Below are 24,221 nucleotides of genomic sequence, written 5' to 3'. Positions count from 1 at the left end.
TGAAAGGTGATTTTTGAAAACAATTTGGACTCTGAAATCCTCCCTGTGTCATTTCACTCGCTGTTTGGCAGTTTGGTATAAGTAAGAAAAGATAAGGTTTTGTCAGTTCAGTCTAACTGATCCTCCTCTGATTTGTCCTGTCTACAAAACATCTCTGCCTTGGTTATCCTAGTCCATGGCCAACATAGCTGCAGTGGAAACAACTTTAGTTTTGCTTCCCTGATATTTTATTTTTATAAAAATATTCTTACCACTTCTATTTAGCCTTGGTGCTGGAAGTTGTGAACCTTTTAAGTTCCCTTGAAAGCCATCTCCTTCTGACTGTCTTGGAAGACACTTATTGCATGTGTAAAAGCAGCACAGCCAGCCACCAGAATGGCATTCCCACAATTCAATCTGTTTTCTCTTTGGGCTCAGTATATGAGGACTTGCATCATTAGGAATCATTTTAGAATTCCCCTACACCACAAGTCCTAAATCCACTTTTATTCGGGTGATTTATTACATTCTCTCTTCTAGACTTCAATATAGGGTCACCAGGTAGACATTAAGGCCACAGAAAATCAAAAAATTATATTGGGTTGGTCAGGGCTCTCTCCATAAAGAATTTTCAGAACACTTCCTACCACATTTCCTTCAATTGCACTGAACTTAATAAAAATGTGCAGAGTTTTTTCTTCCTGTGGTTCTGACATCTCATGCATAATTATAAATCAATAGCATAGAAAGAAAAGCCTCATTCATCTAAATTCTGTATGTATAGTATGACTCTTCAGCCACAATATATCTAAAATGTTTTGTATTTACTTAGGAATTTTAAAAATAGTTCCTAATTTTCTTTTTTTTTAATTTATTTTTTTTCTTTTCCATTTTTTATTAGGTATTTAGCTCATTTACATCTCCAATGCTATACCAAAAGCCCCCATAGCCACCCACCCCCACTCCCCTACCCACCCACTCCCCCTTTTTGGCCCTGGCGTTCCCCTGTACTAGGGCATATAAAGTTTGCATGTCCAATGGGCCTCTCTTTCCAGTGATGGCCGACTAGGCCATCTTTTGATACATATGCAGCTAGAGTCAAGAGCTCCGGGGTACTGGTTAGTTGATAATGTTGTTCCACCTATAGGGTTGCAGATCCCTTTAGCTCCTTGGGTACTTTTCTCTAGCTCCTCCATTGGGAGCCCTGTGATCCATCCATTAGCTGACTGTGAGCATCCACTTCTGTATTTGCTAGGCCCTGGCATAGTCTCACAAGAGACAGCTACATCTGGGTCCTTTCGATAAAATCTTGCTAGTGTATGCAATGGTGTCAGCGTTTGGATGCGATTATGGGTGGATCCCTGGATATGGCAGTCTCTACATGGTCCATCCTTTCATCTCAGCTCCAATCTTTGTCTCTGTAACTCCTTCCAAGGGTGTTTTGTTCCCACTTCTAAGGAGGGGCATAGTGTCCACACTTTAGTCTTCATTTTTCTTGAGTTTCATGTGTTTAGGAAATTGTATCTTATATCTTGAGTATCCTAGGTTTTGGGCTAATATCCACTTATCAGTGAGTACAAAGAACTCAAGAAGGTGGACTTCAGAAAATCAAATAACCCCATTAAAAAATGGGGCTCAGAACTGAACAAAGAATTCTCACCTGAAGAATACCGAATGGCAGAGAAGCACCTGAAAAAATGTTCAACATCCTTAATCATCAGGGAAATGCAAATCAAAACAACCCTGAGATTCCACCTCACACCAGTCAGAATGGCTAAGATCAAAAATTCAGGTGACAGCAGATGCTGGCGTGGATGTGGAGAAAGAGGAACACTCCTCCATTGTTGGTGGGATTGCAGGCTTGTACAACCACTCTGGAAATCAGTCTGGCGGTTCCTCAGAAAATTGGACATAGTTACTAATTTTCTTGTGAAAAATTAAATACTCCATTTTCCTGCACAGTGGTAGCCTATGTTGGAGCAAAAGTAGGCTACTTGAGACGTTGTCCTTTCACTTTACTGGCTTTTTGGACATGTGATTGGGGAAAAAGCAGAAGCCGTGGATTTTTGCTGTAGGATCTATCATTCATAACAACAAAGAATATTTGTGTTTATCAATAATATTGTGTCAAAATAGCAGCTGAGAACAAAAAACGAAAGCAATTTCTAATAACTTAAAATACCCCAAAGTTCTGGGCAGTGGTGGCACATGCCTTTAATCCCAGCACTTGGGAGGCAGAGGCAGGTGGATTTCTGAGTTCAATGCCAGCCTGGTCTACAGAGTGAGTTCCATGACAGCCAGGGCTACACAGAGAAACCCTGTCTTGAAAAACAACAACAACAAAAATAAAAAATAAAAAAAATAAAAACAAAACAAAACAAAAATACCCCAAAGTACTTATTGTTTTACCTAGCTTTACTTCTCTGGCAGGCTTGAGACCAGAAACTGATTTCTTTTCAGGAATATAAAGTATACAAAAGAGCAACTCTGAAATGATTCACAGATGATTAACATGCTATTTAAAGAAAATAGGAGCTTCACACTTTAAACAGTCAGGTTAAAAACTATAGGCATTATCTTCAAAGTCAGAGTAATAGTTGCTTTTTTCCAGCCCTCAGCATCCTGCTTTTCTTTCTCTGTAAGAAGATGGGCTGGTGCGTTGGAGTACATAGTACAGAGACACAATGAGAAGGCTGTCAACAACATCAGTCACCTGTTAGGGCTAAAATAAAGATATGCCAAAGAAGCACACAGGCAGAGAAACTTGAAAGAGAAATGAAAATACCAGAGCTCATTAGAATCTATAATGCACATTTAAAATAATAGGAAAAAAAGACCATTGCAGCTGCCATTTAGATAAATATTTGTTAACTTTTTAATCAATCATGTTTAGTTGCTATCATGTTAAAATAATAATTTTGCCAGGCAGTGATGGTCATGCCTTTAATCTTAGCACTCAGGAGGCAGGGGTAGGCAGATTTCTTTGAGTTCTAGGTCAGTCTGGTCTATAGAGTGAGTTCCAGAACAGCCAAGGCAACACAGAGAAACCTTTTCTTAGAAACCAATATAGAAATAGAAGGAGGAATTGGAGGAAGAGAAAGAGGAGGAGGAGGAAGAGGAGGGAAAGGAGGGAGATCAGGAGGAGTCTAATAAAAGGGATACTTGGCATATTGCACAAGACTTTACAAACAGGGTCCCATTTACCCCCTGAATAGCTTGTTCTTAGGAAGGGCATATTTTTGTGATGCACAGTTTGCTGATGGGATTTAGTTCTTGTCTCTCTGATGACAAACCTATGCTGTGGCAGACTTGTCCCCATAAATACCAATGGCTTTCTGCATCCATTCCTTTCTCTCATGCTGTTAGCTTTCTGTAGCCAGAACTTGCTTAGCTCTGTGCCGGAGCCAGGCCATGGTAGCACAACCTTGGAAGCAGCATTTAGTTGAAAGAAATGGGAAGTGCTGATTAGTGCATGCCCTTCGTTACTTACAGAAACATTCTGAAGAAAGACTATACAAGTCCAAGAGGACCAGTAGAGGTCAGCTGCACCTTCATTTACTCACACAGCAGCATCTCTTTCCCTTCCTAGTATCCTCCTTATCCTTACTTATCATGGCTTCCTGGAATTGTCTGCCAAAGAAACTCACATACCTACAGAAGGGTTTTTTCTAGTCTTAAAAAGTTATTACTTTCTTTTATGGCAGCAATAAAGTACTATTAAAAACAACTGAAATTTCAGAATTCTCAGTACTCCTTGAAAAAGCCACTTATCTTTTATAATTATACTCACAGACTTTCTTTAATAAAGAGTAGCAAAGGTTTCCCATTTAACTAGCAATTCTTGGTGCATAAGAATTTTAGAAAAATTACATGCACAATTTTGTAGCTATTGCCTCAGACTACATTTTGCTATAATAACTATTCATATTTATAAACCATTTAGCTACATCTTAAAGATCTTTCTGGAGAGCAAATTGGTCATTCTTCAACTATAAAGAGACTGTCACTTCAATTTGCAACTATAGATTATTGCCTCATATTAACAATGCACAGAATCCATGCTTGGCAGCAAGGGGAATAGTGTATGGAGGAGTACATGAGGAGTTACAAGCTCTGGAGACTGAGGATGCTCCTTTGTCTCAACCAGTTTCCTTCTAAGGATGAAAGCCCAGAGCTACAACCTTATTTCTAAAGGGTAATGAAGACCTGGGAACTTGTTCTCTGTCCCAAAGATACAATTTGTGTTCATTAAGAAGTCAAACTTTCTTTCCCTTTCTCTTCTGAAGTGGGAGAAATGTGACTCTTCTGTGCAGCACTTGTTACAGACACACACTGACAGTTGCACTGTTGCAGTCCCTCCCCTGCAGTATGGCTCTCTGTAAGTGCAGCTGACATCAGCTCCCAGCATCACCAGCAGAGGAAGAGAGCTTGGGAGTTTGACACTAGAAATAACAATGCTTATTCTTTGACATGAAAACCAAACCCACACTTGCAGTTAGGGAAAATAAGAAAATTAGATATTAAAGATATCAACAAAATATTCTTGGGGTTCAATTTTCCATTTAATCTAGAGGGACCCTTTCCATCTACACAATCCACTTCTGACACATGCTTATAACTAAGTTGTTTTCAACCACAGTTCTTTTAGGAGCTACAGGGATTGTGTGTTTCCTGGGGAACACCATGGGGATTGTGTGTTTCCTGGGGACACCAAAGCTGAGAAAATTACAATTGGCTACCAGTTATTGAAATTACATGAGAGCACTGGACATTCCTTCCATTTTCTTTGTGACTTGGACTGGAGAAATGGGCCATTGGTTAAGATTTCTAGCTACTTGCAAGCTGGTACAACCACTGTGGAAATCAGTCTGGTGGTACATTTACACAATGGAGTATTACTCAGAAATTAAAAACAATAAATTCATGAAATTCTTAGGCAAATGGATGCACCTGGAGGAGATCATCCTGAGTGAGGTAACCCAATCACAAAAGAACACACATGATATGCACTCACTGATAAGCAGATATTATTAGCCCAGAAACTTAGACTATCCAAGATACAACTTGCATAACATATGAAACTCAAGAAGAAGGATGGCCAAAGTGTGGATACTTTGTTCCTTTTTAGAATGGGGAACAAAATACTCATGGAAGGAGTTACAGAGACAAAGTTCGGAGCTGAGACAGAAGGAAAGACCATCCAGAGACTACCCCACCTAAGGATCCATCCCATATACAACCATCAAACCCAGACACTATTGCATATGCCGGAAAGATTTTTGCTGACAGGACCCTGACATAGCTCTCTCTCTTGTGAGGCTATGCCAATGCCTGGCAAATAAAGGAACACGGGGCCCCTAATGAAGGAGCTAGAGAAAGTACCCAAAGAGCTAAAGGAGTCTGCAACCCTATAGGATGAACAACAATATGAACTAACCAGTACCCCGCCCCCAGAGCTTGTGTCTTTAGTTGTGTATTTAGCAGAGGATGGTCTAGTTGGCCATCAATGGGAGGAGAAGCCCTTGGTCTTGTGAAGATTATATGCCACAGTACAAGGTAATGCCACGGCCAGGAAGTTGGTGTAGATGGGTTGGGGAGCAGGGCAGGGAGGGGGTGGTGGGGTATAGGGGATTTTCTAAGGGAAAACTAGGAAAGGGGATAGCATTTGAAATACAAATGATGAAAATATCTAATAAAAATTAACATTTAAAAAGTCATCTTTAAAGAGAAAGAGTACATATGTTAGAAAATGGGAAAGATTTTAGGTGTGTAGCCATTAACTATATTAATAAAGGAGTGTCAAATAATAAAATGGTGAGGTATTAACCATATTAAATTAAAAAATCATATTTGGGGAGTAGAGGTTATCTGAATATAATATTAGACATGATGATATTTAACATTTTCAGATTATTTATACTGCCAAAAACCTAAACTTAGCATGTACTAAATAACAAGATTCTTTAAAACAAAACAAAACAAAACAAAAACAAAAACAACAAAAAACTCCATGGTATTGGTACGGAGACAGACAGATAGATCAATGGAATAGAAATGAAGACCCAGAAATGATCCCACACAGCTATGGCACTTGATCTTTGACAAAGGAGATAAAACCATCCAGTGGAAAAAAGACAGCATTTTCAGCAAATGCTGCTGGTTCAACTGTCACTTGGCATGCAGAATGCAAATCAATCCATTCTTATGCCCTTGCAGAAAGATCATGTCCAAATGGATCGAGGACCTCCACATAAAACCACATACACTGAAAATAATAGAAAAGAACGTGGGGAAGAGCCTCGAGCACATAGGCACAGGGGGAAATTTCCTGATCAGAACACCAATAGCTCATGCTCTAAGATCAAGAATTAACAAATGAGACCTCATAAAATTGCAAAGCTTCTGTAAGGCAAAAGACACTGTCCATAGGACAAAATTGCAGCCATCAGATTGGGAAAAGATCTTTACCAACCCTATATATGATAGAGGGATAATATCCAATATATACAAATAACTTAAGAAGTTAGACTCTAGAGGACCAAATAACCCCATTAAAAATGAGGAACAGAGCTAAAAAGAGAATTCTGAGCTGAGAAAATCAAATGGCCAAGAAGTAAGCTAAGAAATATTCAACATCCTTAGTCATCAGGGAAATGCAAATCAAAACAACCCCGAGATTCCATCTCACACTAGTCAGAATGGCTAAGATCAAAAATTCAGGTGACAACAGATGCTGGCGAGGATGTGGAGAAAGAGAAATAGTCCTCCATTGTCTATGGGATTGCAAGCTGGTGCAACCACTCTGGAAATCAGTTTGGCAGTACCTCCGAAAATTGGACATAGTACTACCAGAGGACCCAGCTATACCACTCCTGGACATATACCCAGAAGATGCTCCAACATGTAATAAGGACACATGCTCCAGTATTTCATAGCAGCCTTATTTATAATAGCCAGAAGCTGGAAAGAACCCAGATGGCCCTCAACAGTGTAATGTATACAGAAAATGTCATACATTTATATAATAGATTACTACTCAGCTATTAAAAATGATGAATTCATGAAGTTCTTAGGCAAATGGATGGAACTAGAAAATATCATCCTGGGTGAGGTAACAGAATCACAAAACAACACACAGGGTATGCACTCACTGATGTGTGGATATTAGTCCAGAATTTCGAAATACCCAAGATACAATTCACAGACCACATGAAGCACAAGAAGGAAGACCCCAGTGTGGATACTTCAGTCCTTCTTAGAAAGGGGATCAAAATACCCATGGGAGGAGATAAACAGACAAAGTGTGGAGTAGAAACTGAAGAAATGGTCATCCAGTGACTGTCCCACCTGGGGATCCATCCCATATACAGTTACCAAACCCAGACACTGTTGTGGATGACAACAAGTGCTTACTGACAAGAGCCTGATATAGCTGTCTCCTGAGAGGCTCTGCCAGGGCATGCCTATCTGTCAGTTTCTAGGTTTCTTAGTCCACCCTGACAACATAGTTTTCATTGTCTTGGAAATTCTTTATGAGCAATGACACAAGGCTTAGAACAGACTCCAGCAGCTACAGGTGCCCTGATGGAGATCTCTAGGTCCACAAATTGTAGAATTTATAACAATGTTACAAATAAAAAGACAACTTTTTTTGTTTATTTAAATTTATTCCTAGGACACAAAGAAAAGGAATAACCTGTAGTAGAGTGGTTCTCAACTTCCGTAATGATACAACCCTTTAATACAGTGTATCAAGTTGTGGTGATCCCCAACCATAAAATTATTCTCAATGCCACTTTAAAACTGTAACTTTGCCACTGTTATAACTTCTAATATAAACACCTGCATACAGAATATTTAATATGTGACTTCTGTGAAGTGGCCATATGATCCCCCTACCCCCAGGGCTTTTGACCCACCAGTTGAGAATCACTGCTATAGCAAGTTAACTTAGGTGTCCTCATAGCATATATGTACTAATCCCCAGTGTTTGTGGCTATTACCTCACTTGGAAATAAGGTGTTTGAAGGTATAATTAATCTCAGTTTTGTGAGGATATCATTCTGGAAATAGGGTAGACTCTGATGATTTTATCCTTACAAGGGAAAAGAGATGGGGACATGAGGGCTGATGGCACAGAGAAGAAAAGCATGTGAGGACAGAGTCAGATATTAGGGTGATATCCCTATAAATCAAGAACTGCTTGACCCATAGAAGAAGCAAGGTAAAAACTGCAATTATTTCCCAGAAAACCCAAAAAGAGTTTGCCTTGCTATATGTGATTTTTAAATTCTTCACTTCAAAACCTCTGAGTTAGTGCTTTCCCGTTGCTCTGGGCCTTTTGCATGTGGTGATCTGTTAGGGCAATTCTAGGAAATCAATATATCCTCCATGATCCACACTACAGAATATTAAAGGGGAGGGAATTGTTATTAACAGATATACTTATCTAAATTTCTCTTTATGCTATTCTTGGGCCTAGCAAACACAGAAGTGGATGCTCACAGTCAGCTATTGGATGGATCACAGTGTGGAGAGCCGTGCCGCGAGCAATCACCATTATAAGATGGAGCTGGCTTCCGCTGTGCCTAACTAGTAAACAAGCCTTGTGTGCAAATGCAAGAGTGAACTCATGCCTAGTCACTGCCCATCTCTGGGCATAGTAATGGGGTGATGGGCGAGCAACAAATCAGGAGCTGAAACACCACGCAGAGGGCTATATAAGCAGCACCATTTTCCGGGGTCTGGGTCTTCCCTCCTTAAGAAGCAATAAAGCTTGCCGCAGAAGAATCCGGTTGTCTGAGTGTGTTCTTGCCAGCGAGAACGATAGCTCGGGACATCACAGGGCCCCCAATGGAGGAGCTAGAGAAAGTACCCAAGGAGCTAAAGGGATCTGCAACCCTATAGGTGGAACAACAATATGAACTAACCAGTACTCCCTGGAGCTTGTGTCTCTAGCTGCATATGTATTAGAAGATGGCCTAGTCGGCCATCAGTGGAAAGAGAGGTCCATTGGTCTTGCAAACTTTATATGCCTAAGTACAGGGGAACGCCAGGGCCAAGAAGTGGGAGTGTGTGTCGGGGGGAAGAGAATGGGGGAGGAGGGTATGGGGGACTTTTGGGATAGCATTGGAAATGTAAATGAAGAAAATACCTAATTAAAAAAAGAAAAAAAAGAATAAGTTTCTTTTGCCTATTATACTTTCTTTTCAGATTAAGCAAAATGATTCTTGTTTTATGTTCTGTCCTATAGATTTTTATTGCCAATGAAAAAGGCAGAAACATCTGTCTAGATTTGTGACATGCATAAAATAAATAAATAAATAAATTGCTCTTTATTTACACATAGTACAAACAGCCTGCTTAGAACACATCACATTCAAACTATGACAGACAACAGTATGGATGTCTCAGCCAAAAGGTTTATCTCCTGAAAAGTCCAATCTAATTATATTTTAGATGATGTCTTTCTAAAAGTTGAATGGAATTACAAGAAAAAAATGATAATCATCTTTCAGATAAAGAATAAATATTTTTAGTATTAGTATGCCTTACATATTACTTGAGATTTATACATATATGAACAAAAGATAATATATTATTTACATAAAAATAGACTGTATTTCCATTTACTAAACCTGGACCTTATCATTAAAGGAGAAAGGCTATGCTCCTCACTCAAAGTCACACAGTTAAGAAAATGTGCAGAGTATTTTTCAACTTAGACATGCAATATAGTGAGAATTCTGGAATTTTGGTTTCTTTAAAAAACACATAAATAGCTGGGTGGTGGTGGCACTCAAGAGACAGAGGCAAAGGCAGAGGCAAGTGGATCTCTGAGTTTGAGGCCATCCAAGTCTACAGAGAGAGCTCCAAAACACTTAGAGCTAAAACAGAGAAGCCTGTGGGGTAAGGGGAACCATTATCAACAAAGACTGGGAAGATTGAGTGGGTTCATAAGACCTGAGGACAATAGGAGTTTCACCTGGTTCCAAACAGGGCTCCTGATCTGGAGCTCATGACTACAACCCCCATGGGAAGACTGTAACCACTAGTCACTTAGCACAGAGTTCTATGCCAGTGAGGTATCTATATAGGCCAGCCCGGAGGGTTTAGCCAATAAGCTTCCCTTCCTGGACATTCCTTCCTGCAAAAGGAAATCTCTGGCTCACACTAAGTGAAGAGTATGCACCCATTTTCCATGATGAACAATGAATAAACAGTGTGGACAAACAAGGACTGTCTCTCTCTTCAAGACCTACCATGGGGGTAAAGCCTTCGTCATACAGAGCCTCACCACCTAATCTCAGCAGAAGGCCCCTCTGCATTCCCAGACACTCACCCCCAGAGCTAAGCCAGAGTTCCCCCTCTCCCTGACCTGGCCTAATCACAGGCCCCCTTTGTTCCCAACTCCACATGATTTCTAGTAATGATTGGATGCCTGGGAGTTTGGGAACCCCTGCCTCCTCAGCCTCAGCTTGCCTCATCTGGGCTGTGCCCCCCACACTTAGACTGCATTCTCTCTCCCACCCCTGAGTGGTGCATTGGCACTTCCCACAAATAAAAAGAAAAACAATGGCCAGTTCAGAGTACCCAGCATACCTCAATGACTGGTGAATATGATTCTACACTAACAAAATTGGAACATTATAGGGATGTTGACTGTGATGACAAATGTGGTATTCTTTCCATTCCCCTGTGAATATGTAATGTGAGGTTCAGAGAATATAGGCATCTGGATCTTTCTTGGCAGTATATGAAGGCAGCATTGTAATAAATAATAAAGTGTGATTGCTGTTAATTCTAACAGTTACACAAGTGTTTGTAGCCATCTTTTTCTAATCTTTGCATTGCTCCCAGGCACCATGAGTGCCACGAACTAAAACTTCTATAATTCTTCTTCCTTCCTTTCTTTCACCCCATTTACTCAGCTCTGTTTCAAACATCCCAAGTCATTGTTGGTATTCCTCTAACCCTTCTCTCATATTCCTTTCCTTTTCTGTTTTCACACTTAAAATCCAAGTTCAAATGGCTTAATAAAAGGCACAGTGGTTAAGAGCACTGTTTGTCTAGAAAACCAGGATTTTCTTTCCAGCACCAACATGACAAGTAATAATAGTTTGTAACTCTAATTCCAAGAGGCTGTGATACTCTCATTTGGTCTGTTGAGACACTACAGATATGTACTGCACACACATCCATGTAAGCCAATCCAAATATATAAAAAAATCCAAGTCCTTAATCTAAGCCATATTCCTTCATAACTTCAGAGCTTTCTAGCTGCCCACTCACTTTAAGTTCGTCACATTTAGTTGCCCTACCAATTAAACACAGTATTATATTACAAATCTAATATAACCTGATACTACCCATCTTTTATTCAAGACAGTCAATCATAAACTTAGCTCAGGTTTTTCTTTTTCTTCTACCTAAAAAAAAAAAAATTGGGGGGCTGGAGAGACATGGCTCAGCTCAGCAGTTGCAATGGTTAGTTTTCTGTCAACTTGACACAATTTAGGATCCATCTGAGAAAAGAATCTCAATTGAGATTCACACTTTCATAAAATTGAACTCTAGGCAAGTCTATAGGTGTGGGGCCATGAAAGGCAGCCTATTTTGATTGAACGGGGCTTACTCCAGAGATGCAGTAGAAGACTCCACAAGGGACGGAACAGTGAGCCACATTCCCAGAGATAGGTGCCTGACACCACAGAGCCCCCAACTGTCAGTCACACAGACAAAACCCCAAGCTCCTGGCATTCTGGCTAGACTCCACCCAACAGTTACCTGACAATACCCAGGTATGCTCCTCCCCACAGTTACCTGACAGCAAGGTAGTCCAGCCCACTATAAAAGGAGCTGCTTGGCCCCTCCTTGCTCTCTTAAATTCTCACCTTTCTTACTCTTATCTCTAGCTCTCCTGTCCCCCTCTTACCATGTGACCATAGCCAGTCCCTCTCTTTCTTTTACCTTCTATCTTTCTCCCTGTCTTTCTACAATTAAGCTCTAAAACTATAGACTGTCTCTGCTCATCAAAGCCCGCCGTGCTTGAATGATGGGATAGGCTTTCCCCTAAAGAGCCATGTCTAGCCTCCCACTGGAAGGCCTTCTGGCGCTCCAGCCACAGTCCAGACCACGGACTCTCACTTGCGTGGGAACCACCCAGAGCCCCCTCTCTCCCTGCCCTCTCTTCCCTTCGGCCCCAGGGACGACCAAGCCACACCCCACACCCCCCAGGCCTCCACTTTGTTCTCAGCTCTTCCTCCATGACCAGCAGTGTCTGGGATGCGCAATACTGAGAACCTGTTATCTCTGGCCTCAGTGAGGCCCAGAGACCTCTGACTGCCCCTTTTCACCCCCTAGCATGTTGGGTTCCATGGCTTCCCACAGCCAGACACTCACCCGGGGGCCTCGTGGAAAGCATTCAGGCAGTCCTCCTATGTCTGCCCACCCAGATCACTGTTACTCAGGTGTGTTGTGGGTTTTCTCCCACTCGCTTTATTCCCATACACCCACTGCCCTACATACAGGATATAATCTTAGTCTCTGAGTAGCAGTACCACCTGTTCAGGTCCTAGGTTGTGTAAGAATGCAGGTTCAGCAAACCATGGAGAGCAAGGCAGTAAGCAACAGTCCTCCAAGATCTCTGCTTTAGTTCATGCTTCAAGGTTCTTGCCCTGTTTGAGCTCCTGCCTTGATTTTTCTCAGTGGTGGGCTGAGCTTGAGTCATGTTCATTAAATAAACCCTTTCTTCTAATTGCATTTGCTCATGTTTTTTAATCACAGCAATAGACTTCAAGTAGGATAGCAGTTATGAGAACTTGCTATTTGTACAGAGAACTATAGTTCAGTCCCTGGCACCAACATCAAGCCTCTGCACCGTCTAATTACAGCTCCTAGGAATCTAATACTTTCTCTGAGATCGTAATCACCTTCATGAACTTTCAAACACACACACACACACACACACACACATACATAAATAAAACACCATACACACACAAACAAGCATGCACAGGCACAGACACACACAAGTGCACAATGCTTGCACACACACACACACACACACACACACACACACACACACACACACACACACATCCAACACAGTTAAAATGATTTCCAAGAAAAATAAATTGACTGGGTTAGGTTGAAATTAGCATTTTAAATATATGGTATATTTTTCTTCCCTGCTAAGTACTTCAATACATAGCATTACCATTCTCTTGAGCCTTGTTTCACGCTTCTCTCTGAGAATAACTTGATACTCTAAGAAAGACAGTACTATGTGCAAATGAAATCTGGACTGGGAACCATGGTGAAACAGGGTATGGTAGGACAGAGAATCTAGATTTAAATGCGTACTTAGTATATTTTATATGTTACTCAAGAAATGGTAATAGGGTGAATGCTAGTCCACATGATACACTTTAGAAAATATAATAATGAAATCCATCATTCTAAATATACATTAATAATTTTAAAAAGAGGAATAAGAGAAAGACTACACAGTGTCTTAAGGGTAGGGATCACTATGCTCAAACAGATTGCATCAAACCTATGATGAAAGAGTTTTCCAAGATTATACATGTATAAATATGTTGAACCTTTTGACGCATATGCACACAAACCTGGTTTGCATCTCTTGGTGCATTTTATCTGAAGCGAGTGCTACTTATACATCTCACCATTGCCAATGGCAATTACCTGTACATTGTAACTTGGCCAGGACAGCCTCCTCCAAAGTTATACTTGGAACTACTCATAAACTTTTACATGCAATTTTAGTATCCACTGACAGTTTCTACCAGGAAATGTTGTGACAGTGATGCCCTTAAATGGTGGCTTACTATTTGTATCTTTCATTCTATATTTTTCTACCACAATTCCACCATTATGAAAGCTGTTTTCTTCTGCTTCCTATTCATATACTCAATCATTGATTCACTACTATACTATGGTAGATAAATTTCCTTCTATATTCATACACTAGAAGCATCATTAACACTCTCCTGAAACAGTCTCACTTGTAGTCATTACTGGTTTCTTTGAAGTCGCTCATGTGTTTATCATTCTGCTAGCAATATATATATATATACTTGTTTTCAATGCAAAATGTTCCAAGCTCATCTTGTATTTTTTTTCTACCCAGATCTATAATTAATCATTTCTCAAAAAGTCCTGACCACTTGCATTAGAGAAATTGTATTTAGGAACAAAGATTCGGACCTTTTGTGTGTTAATTACATGTTGTTGTTATTACACCTGCTATTGTTTCTAGGCCTCCTTAGCAGACAGGTGCAGGACACACAAACACACGTTTAACCATTTGTATTTCTAGGTACCTCAACACACACACGCACATAACAATGCAAAATTATATCTGTGGTATATCAGGACTTAGTATTGCATTTCCCTTTTCTATATTTAAATATCATTTTTCCTACTGAGATATTTAGGTCTCAGTATCTATAGTATATTTACTTGTTTGCTAGTTGGCTCTCAGCATATTTACATGTAGCTTATTTAGCATACTTTCAAAATTGAGACTCATGCTCTGAAGCATATTTCTGCACAGTCCTCTTGATCTTGATGTTTTGGTTTGCAGTCTAGGGAGAACTGTACTGGAAGAAGAATTTTCTTAGAGAAATGTTCCTTTCTCCTCACCTATTCGTTCTTGTCCCTATTCTTGCTAACTGTTCTCACTTATAGTCTAACTCTTACCAATCTCATTAGAGTCCAACTTTTTCCTCCTGTATTTCTTTTGTGCAAATTAGTAGACAATGCCTGATTTGTTACAGCTCTTTATTTCCTACAAGAAATATTGCATTCTACTGACACCTTTTTTGTTTTGTTTTGTTACATAAACGTAATAATTTCTCTGTAAAAATTTCACATTAACTTCTAGGTATCTCTCTCTCTCTCTCTCTCTCTCTCTCTCTCTCTCTCTCTTTCACACACATACACACACACACACACACACACACACACACACAATGACAGGATATCCTTTGTGTGAATGATCTATAGTTTCTTCAACTATACACCTACTTGAGGGTTTAATGTTTTAATAATTATATAACTATAAATAATGCTACAATATATAGTTATGTGTCTATGTGTTTAACAATGTTAGAAACAGACCTGGAATTAAAAGGTTGATATTATTTCCTGATCTAATTCTATTTTAGATCAAATTACTCAATTTGAGATCACTTTGAATAATAAAAATTTTCTATGAAATGGTGCTAACTATATATTATTTATCTTAGTTTGTTTATCTTAAGTGCAACTTCTGAGGCAGTAAGACTCAATAAACATTTTTCATTAGCTTCTAGAGCAGATGGTTAATTCTATAAAAGTATCCCTTGTTTACTTACATTTTAAGGTGTCTAGTTATGAAAAATAATTATTAAATTAAATAATTTATCACTCAGAGACAAGGGATAGCAAAGAGAGTCTGTGTTCCTAATCTAGTTTCTTCAACTTCTTAAGTGTAGATATTAATTGAGGTACAGTGGCAAAAGAGTCATATCATCAGGAGCCTCTCTGTCATCTGATGCTGAGCGAGCCCAGGCTTGGAGACTATCCCTCATTCTGATGGATGTAGTTATATCTCAACTTAGCTTCCAGAAGGTGTGGGGTCCCCAGGCCTCTGGACTCTGTAATTCCTGTAATAATGGTCACAGCAGGTAGTGACAATTATCTCAGGCTGCTACCCAGTTTATTGGTCTCTTTCCATGATTGTGCCTCTATTCTAGAAAGCTCTTGTGTGCCCAGACTAATTCATCAAGAAATTGCCTAGGAATATGAAATCTGAGAACTAAAAGGTACTGGCTGCCTTCCCCTTAATGCTGCTACAAATTTCTGTACACTCACCAGGAAGACATCCAATTGAGCTTCAGACAGCTGCTGATTAAGACCTTCAAATTCCCAGGAGATGTTTCAAATCTCACTCTCAGAGCTGATTAAACTGAGCAATTTCAGGTAACAAAGAACCTTTTCTACCAAAAGCTAATTTCTGACAACGATTCTAATGTAAACATATGCTTGCCTATGTAGCTGTATGTCTCATCTAGGTACATATATGCTCACCTATGTAAATATATGTCTAGCTTATATAAATATATGCCTTAATTATATAAATAAATGATCACTTAAACAATATATTAATGTAGAATATGGATAAAGCCATATATTTATAAATATATAATGCATATATATATACATATATATATGATATATATAATTATAATACAATATAGACTATAAAGTATAAACCTATATAAGTGTAGATTGACTTATATAAGTCTGTTTCATCTGTGTAAAAGAACACCCCACCTATGTAAATGTATACCTTGTCCATGTAAATGATGTCTGTTTCATTCACATTAATATTCACGTTAATAGGTAAGTGCATGCCTTACCTGTGTAAATGTATACTCAAATATGTAAATGTATGTCAACCTATGTAATATATCAATGTATGCATTTCTCACTTACTTAAATGCATGCCTTACTTATGTAAGACTATGTTTCACCTGTATAAATTTACATTTTTTATAGAAAATGTTGCTCAACTATATATGTGTGCTTCAATTATGCAAATGTATACCTTACCCATGTTAATGCACCCATTATTTTATAAATGTATGCCTTCCTATGCATATTCATATTTTCCCTATGTGAATGTATGCTCACATATGCACATGTATATCTCACCTATTTGAATGTATGCTCCCCTGTGTACATGTATACCTTAATATGTGAATGTATATCTCACCAGTTACTGATGCCATGCCTGTAGAATCTATATTGTATAAGATTTGGCTGGAACCTCACCAACTATGTCAGAATGTGGAGCCCATATCTTCCATGTCAGAGAAGTCAAGTCACATATTAAAGTCTTTGAATCCCAAACTTGTGGAAGCTGTATTACAGTGAAGTTTTTAAAACATTGGCAATCATGAAGAAAACACACTCTGTCAGAAGCACATAGAGAAAGCTTTGAACAATAGTGTTCTTAACTTCTTACCTCCTCGATCACGGGCAGCTAAACTTTGACCCCTTCTTAGTGTGATATCCAACTGGTACATTCCGGGATCAGCCAAAGGGACATCTGCATTACTGTTTCCAACTGTACTTATTTTCTGGAAAATAAGAAATACACAAATAAGTACTAAGCTTATTTTCTTCATTCTAATTTCTTCAATAGGAGGCTGCATGAAGTTTTAAAAAAATTATGAAAATTAGCCAATGAAATCAACCAAATCAAACTCTGTAAAAAATTTAAAATTCATGAAAGCCTTTAGATTCAAAATGAAAGTACAATAGTAACATCTATTTTAACTCTGTTTACAGCTGGTGATTTCAGTATGAAAAGCATTGCCTATGGACGATTATATAATTTACTTAAGGGAAATTAACAGAGAAATAGTGTGTAAAGTTAAAAGTACAGTGAATGACAAATGGAAAATGAAGATGTGCAAACGAAGTTGCCTTATACATAACTGTGAATTAAAATTAAAGGATTTATTTTGATGATTGTATTGACTCATTCATTTATGCAGAGTCTCCTGCTGGTGGATTATACACTTCTACCCAATATAAAATATGATACAAGAACCATCCAGAGACTGCCTCACCTGGGGATCCATCCCATAAATAACCACCAAACCCAGACACTATTGCATATGCCAGAAAGATTTTGCTGACAGGACCTTGATATAACTCTCTCTGGTGAGGCTATGCCAGTGCCTGGCAAATACAGAAGTGGATGTTTATAGTCATCTATTGGATGGAACACAGGGCCCCTAATAAAGGAGCTAGAGAAAGCACCCAAGGAACTAAAGGGGTCTGCAACCCTATAGGAGGATCAACAATATGAACTAACCAGTACCCCCAGAGCTTGTGTCTCTAGCTGTATATGTAGCAGGGGATGACCTAGTAGGCCATCAATGGGAGGAGAGGCCCTGGGTCTTGTGAAGATTATATGCCCCAGTACAAGGGAATGCCAGGGCCAGGAAGCAGGAATGGGTGGGTTGGGGAGCAGGGAGGGGGGAGGGTATAGGGAACGTTCAGGATAGCATTTGAAATGTAAATGAAGAATAATAATTATATTGAAATAAACTCTCCTAGCATGTTGGCAGTACTTACAAGAAACAAATTCACATTGGAACTCAGTTTCTAATGCTTCTTTCTTTGGAATCAAAGTGTGCATGTTATATATAAACTGAGAGATTTCAGTAGGGTTGCCTAATGGAATATTTTAAACAATAATGCTTAACAGAAATTGTACACTTTATATTTTGTAGTTTTAGCTAGTTTGTATACAGCCTAAGAACTTACTTTCTTCCCAGGTTTGAGATTATTTAATATTCTCATTTCTTTTCTGATTAAAAACAGGGATGTTCTTTAATTTTAAAATTTGCATGAGTAAGAAAAAGCAGTAGTGAGCAATATGGCTCCCAGTACCATAATTCACAGGAAGTGCAATTATAAAGCAGCATCAAAAAACTTTACTGAGCTATAATTCACATACTGCAAAGTCACCCTTTAATTGAATCAGTGCTTTATTTGAGGTTTTAAGATCCGGGTAGAAAGCCTTCATTTTGGAACAATTATCACTTAAAAGGTGCACTGTTGCTTTGATTGGCACGTGAATTATCATCTCTCCTCTGGTAAAAATGAAAAGAATTCATTCTGTTCCCATAATATCCTTGCCTCCATAAAGGGTGGCTGCAGTCCCAAGGCTCCCAGCCCGGAACGTTTGAGCCTTCTTTGACTTCTTCATTTGCCTCCTACTCACACCCAAAGAGCTGCTAAATCTCAAGTATTCTGCACCACATCTCCCAGATGTCTTTTCCTGCAATTCCTACAAGCACAATACAAGCCCAGGCTTCGAACAGCAGACCAGTGATGACCTAATTTAACAGTTTGAGGTATAATCTTTCATAGTCTTCCAAGCTTTACTCAAGCATACGCAAAGATACATAGTGACTCATATACATGTCAGGTTTAGTTTTCAGCTTGAACAATGTTAGCATAAGTTTTCTATTATTCACAGTTTATTTAAGAAAACATAACACAGGTACTTTTAGACCAATAAATCAATATTTCCCTCTCCCCTCCCTCCCTACCTTCCTCTTTTCTTTTACTTTATTAGATATTTTCTTCATTTACATTTCAAATGCTATCCCCAAAGCCCTCTATACCCTCCCCCCGCCCTGCTCCCCAACCCACATACCCCCTGCCTCCTGACCCTGGCATTCCCCTGTACTGGGGCATATGATTTTCGCAATACCAAGAGCATGCCTTCCTCCATCCCCTTCCCTTCTGTACTTGTTTTCACTGTCTTGATGTGTAGTTAATAAAGAAAATTTTATTATTTTCTGGCATACAATAGAATGATTTGAACTTCATTTATTATCAAAATTATTAGTGAAATAAGTCAGTTCATAGAGCTCTCACTCCATCTATAATCATTATATATATATATATATATATTGCTTTGTGGTTAAAAATTTAATAAATTTTCAAATTATACTTCAGTGTTACTATCAAGCTATATAGTCATTGTTTCTACATATTGGGACTCTATACATATTCCTCTAATAACTGAAGGTTTTTATTCTTTTCCCCCCTTCCCCTCAACCCTGCACATGGTAATAATTTTTGTTTTGTTGTAAATATTTTTTCTTGGTTTGTCCTCTGTCTTTGATCTTTGCACATGTTATATGTGGTGACATCAGACTACTGAGCAGTTAAAGCTGTCTTATTCCCTCAGTAATTTCTACATTTCATAGTTTCTTAATTTTTAGCATACCATCATAATTACTTACATAGTTAAAAATCATCTTATAATTTTTATTTTTATGTAGTTCTTTAAACTACCAAAGGTACAATTTAAATATACTCTATAAAATGGAAACTTTTCTCTCTTAACCATAATATTGTATTAACTCTTGGAAAATCTTACATGATGCATTTTGAAAACGTTCAGCCTCTACTCATCACCTAACTCCCAGATTCACTCTTTACCTCTTCGTGCCTCCATTGCTAAACTCTCTCTTTTTAAAATACCTAAGTACAATTTGTTCTGCCCATGCTCTCTTGGGAATAGGGCCATCCCCTGGCGCATGGTTGGCAGCTGGTACCTGTAAATTTCTATAAGTTCCCAAGTACACTTGGCTATACATGGGATTTCCCTCTAATGTTTATTTCTGTGTTCATTCCAAATCATTTGCATAAAAGACTGAATTCTAATACTTGTTAGAATGTGTACAAATCTTCATGTTTGTTGTCTAAATGTTTCTTAATGATCATTGTATTTTCACTCTTTCTGGTTTTGCTGAGCCAGCTAGTTGGGGTTAGTTGTTAAACTTCCTTTTTCTGTCACTTACAGCAGTCATGTGACTTGCCTTTACTTCGGCTTTCTTATTTAGGAAATAAGATGACATTAATAGCAATACATTGTGGGCTTGAATACCCATAAAAATGTTAAAAATAGCATCTGATATATAGCAATCACTCAAACACATTGAGGTTATTAGTTTTACATGAGAAATAAAAGCGTGATATTCTCATAACCTGCCTTGAATTTCTACATCAATATGAGAAATGTTGATAATTTCATAAATTACATACTCTCAAGGGAAATATAACTCTCCAGTTCGTCTAGGTTCTCTTTTGTGACCTTTAATAATACAATATTATATTCTTCATATTTGTTCTACCTCTATCTAATTTTATTCTTGAATGTTAACCGGGTCTTTCTCCTCTATTATAAATGGAATGATTTTTTCAATTTCCATTTTGATCAGTTTATTTCTGATCTAATGAACACATGATTTTTCTATAGTAATTTTTATCTACTTTCTTTCTGCAATTCGTGTACAAAAACCTTCTGCATATAATGTAATATGTGCTTTATTCTTTTGTAATATTTTGGTTGCTTATTTTGTAATTTTGTTGTTTTTCTAAAATACTGTTTATAATAGAAATTTTGTCTGGCGGAATCACCATGCCAGACCTAAAGCTTTACTACAGAGCAATTGTGATAAAAACTGCATGGTACTGGTATGGAGACAGACAAGTAGACCAATGGAATAGAATTGAAGACCCAGAAATGAACCCACACACCTATGGTCACTTGATCTTCGACAAGGGAGCTAAAACCATCCAGTGGAAGAAAGACAGCATTTTCAACAATTGGTGCTGGCACAACTGGTTGTTATCGTGTAGAAGAATGCGAATCGATCCATACTTATCTCCTTGTACTAAGGTCAAATCTAAGTGGATCAAGGAACTTCACATAAAACCAGAGACACTGAAACTTATAGAGGAGAAAGTGGGGAAAAGCCTTGAAGATATGGGCACAGGGGAAAAATTCCTGAACAGAACAGCAATGGCTTGTGCTGTAAGATCGAGAATTGACAAATGGGACCTAATGAAACTCCAAAGTTTCTGCAAGGCAAAAGACACCGTCAATAAGACAAAAAGACCACCAACAGATTGGGAAAGGATCTTTACCTATCCTAAATCAGATAGGGGACTAATATCCAACATATATAAAGAACTCAAGAAGGTGGACTTCAGAAAATCAAATAACCCCATTAAAAAATGGGGCTCAGAACTGAACAAAGAATTCTCACCTGAGGAATACCGAATGGCAGAGAAGCACTTGAAAAAATGTTCAACATCCTTAATCATCAGGGAAATGCAAATCAAAACAACCCTGAGATTCCACATCACACCAGTCAGAATGGCTAAGATCAAAAATTCAGGTGACAGCAGATGCTGGCGTGGATGTGGAGAAAGAGGAACACTCCTCCATTGTTGGTGGGAGTGCAGGCTTGTACAACCACTCTGGAAATCAGTCTGGCGGTTCCTCAGAAAACTGGACATAGTACTACCGGAGGATCCAGCAATACCTCTCCTGGGCATATATCCAGAAGATGCCCCAACTGGTAAGAAGGACACATGCTCCACTATGTTCATAGCAGCCTTATTTATAATAGCCAGAAGCTGGAAAGAACCTAGATGCCCCTCAACAGAGGAATGGATACAGAAAATGTGGTACATCTACACAATGGAGTACTACTCAGCTATTAAAAAGAATGAATTTATGAAATTCCTAGCCAAATGGATGGACCTGGAGGGCATCATCCTGAGTGAGGTAACACATTCACAAAGAAACTCACACAATATGTACTCACTGATAAGTGGATATTAGCCCCAAACCTAGGATACCCAAGATATAAGATATAATTTGCTAAACACATGAAACTCAAGAAGAATGAAGACTGAAGTGTGGACACTATGCCCCTCCTTAGATTTGGGAACAAAACACCCATAGAAGGAGTTACAGAGACAAAGTTTGGAGCTGAGATGAAAGGATGGACCATGTAGAGACTGCCATATCCAGGGATCCACCCCATAATCAGCATCCAAACGCTGACACCATTGCATACACTAGCAAGATTTTATTGAAAGGACCCAGATGTAGCTGTCTCTTGTGAGACTATGCCGGGGCCTAGCAAACACAGAAGTGGATGCTCACAGTCAGCTAATGGATGGATCACAGGGCTCCCAATGGAGGAGCTAGAGAAAGTACCCAAGGAGCTAAAGGGATCTGCAACCCTATAGGTGGATCAACATTATGAACTAACCAGTACCCCGGAGCTCTTGACTCTAGCTGCATATGTATCAAAAGATGGCCTAGTCGGCCATCACTGGAAAGAGAGGCCCATTGGACACGCAAACTTTATATGCCCCAGTACAGGGGAACACCAGGGCCAAAAAGGGGGAGTGGGTGGGCAGGGGAGTGGGGGTGGGTGGATATGGGGGACTTTTGGTATAGCATTGGAAATGTAAATGAGTTAAATACCTAATAAAAAATGGAAAAAAAATAAAATAAAAAAAAAATAAAGAAACTGCAGGGAAAAAAAAGATACATAAATATCAAGTTTTTTCCCATAATCTCTTTTGAAATACTGTTAAGTTAATTTTCATATGGAGTTGCCTAAAGGTACCTATCTAAACATTTCCTTAGCCACCATCTACAGGACTATTGTTAACACGTGAGTCTGACTCAGACTATGACATGCTCAAATAATACAAATCTTGTAACTCATTGCATCAAGAAATATGAGAATACTACATTTCCTACAAATCATTCATGTAACTCGGATTATCTTATACATATTCCAATTCTGCAAAGACCAATAGCCAAATATTTATTTAGAATCATTTATTCTGGTGAAATGTATAATTTTTGTTAAATACATACATTAGATGTCAGACTCAACAGAAAAGCAAACTGACATACAGTATTAATTGATCTCCCAATGGCAAACTTCACATAACAAAGAAAAAATCAGAGCAGTCAACAGTTTTATCTCTCAAGTATGTAAAATAGTAAATTCAATTTTTTTGTCTCCATGGATTACATGTTTTGAAATAAATAACACTTCTGAAGGAAAAAAAAAAAAGAAATTTTGGGCACTTCTGAACTGCATCTGATTCTTAAAAATAATTTTTAAATGTTTTAAGTTATAATACCACATCATTTCCCCTCTGCTCCCTTCCTTCTAGTCTGTCATGTATTTCTAGCAAGTTATCAATAACATGATTTAAGCTTTTTGTTGTACTCTTAATTTACTTGGGCTTTTAAAATTGACTGATAAATTTTATAATAGACTTACACCAACTTTTTGTTTGGTAATTTTTCTAATATTGAATTATCAGTATTTTAGAGGGATAAACTCTATTTGACCTTGTGAGTGTATCTGCTTTTTGACACAGTTGTGATTATGTCCAAAACCATGAGGTGAATCCAGCATACTTGCATGTGACCATTAGTCTTAATCAAGCATTCCCAGCTTCCACATTATAAGTCAAGCTGGCTTTGTAAGTGTGCCTTTGACTGTTGTCTTTCACAAATTCTGGCTCATTTTCTGTAATAGATTAGGACTTACATGTTTATTTTCCACTATTATATGCCATCTCAAATACCAGTTTTATCTTTTTTAGAATGTGAAATTCTAATATAAAGATCTGGAGCATTTAAGTATAAACTGAGCATGACTTACAATGGAAGTTTTGGGGGCATATTTTTCAAGGACACAGCATGGGTTTAGAAAAACATGTAGATCTGCAACCGAGTTACCTAACACACAGGCAGTTTTCTTGCTTTCTCTCTTCACTGTGATATCTGACCTAATGCCCTTTTTCTTGAGGAA

General features: G+C 38.5%; 1 protein-coding gene across 14 annotated transcripts in view; it reads right to left on the bottom strand.

Annotated features, from left to right (window-relative positions):
* The window catches only part of Mctp1 (multiple C2 domains, transmembrane 1), a 650,923-nt gene that overhangs the window by 374,444 nt on the left and 252,258 nt on the right, over positions 1-24,221 (bottom strand). For all 14 annotated transcript variants that reach the window (XM_006517462.4, XM_006517466.4, XM_006517464.4 and 11 more), the window contains exon 2: positions 17,015-17,129. In XM_006517462.4, coding sequence (XP_006517525.3) covers positions 17,015-17,129 — 115 coding nt within the window. The remainder of the gene's footprint in view (positions 1-17,014; positions 17,130-24,221) is intronic.

This window comes from Mus musculus, chromosome 13, assembly GCF_000001635.26.
Source record: "Mus musculus strain C57BL/6J chromosome 13, GRCm38.p6 C57BL/6J".
NCBI classification, from domain to species: domain Eukaryota; kingdom Metazoa; phylum Chordata; class Mammalia; order Rodentia; family Muridae; genus Mus; species Mus musculus.
Note: the sequence above shows the minus strand (reverse complement) of the source record. Positions and strands in the feature narration are given on the sequence as shown.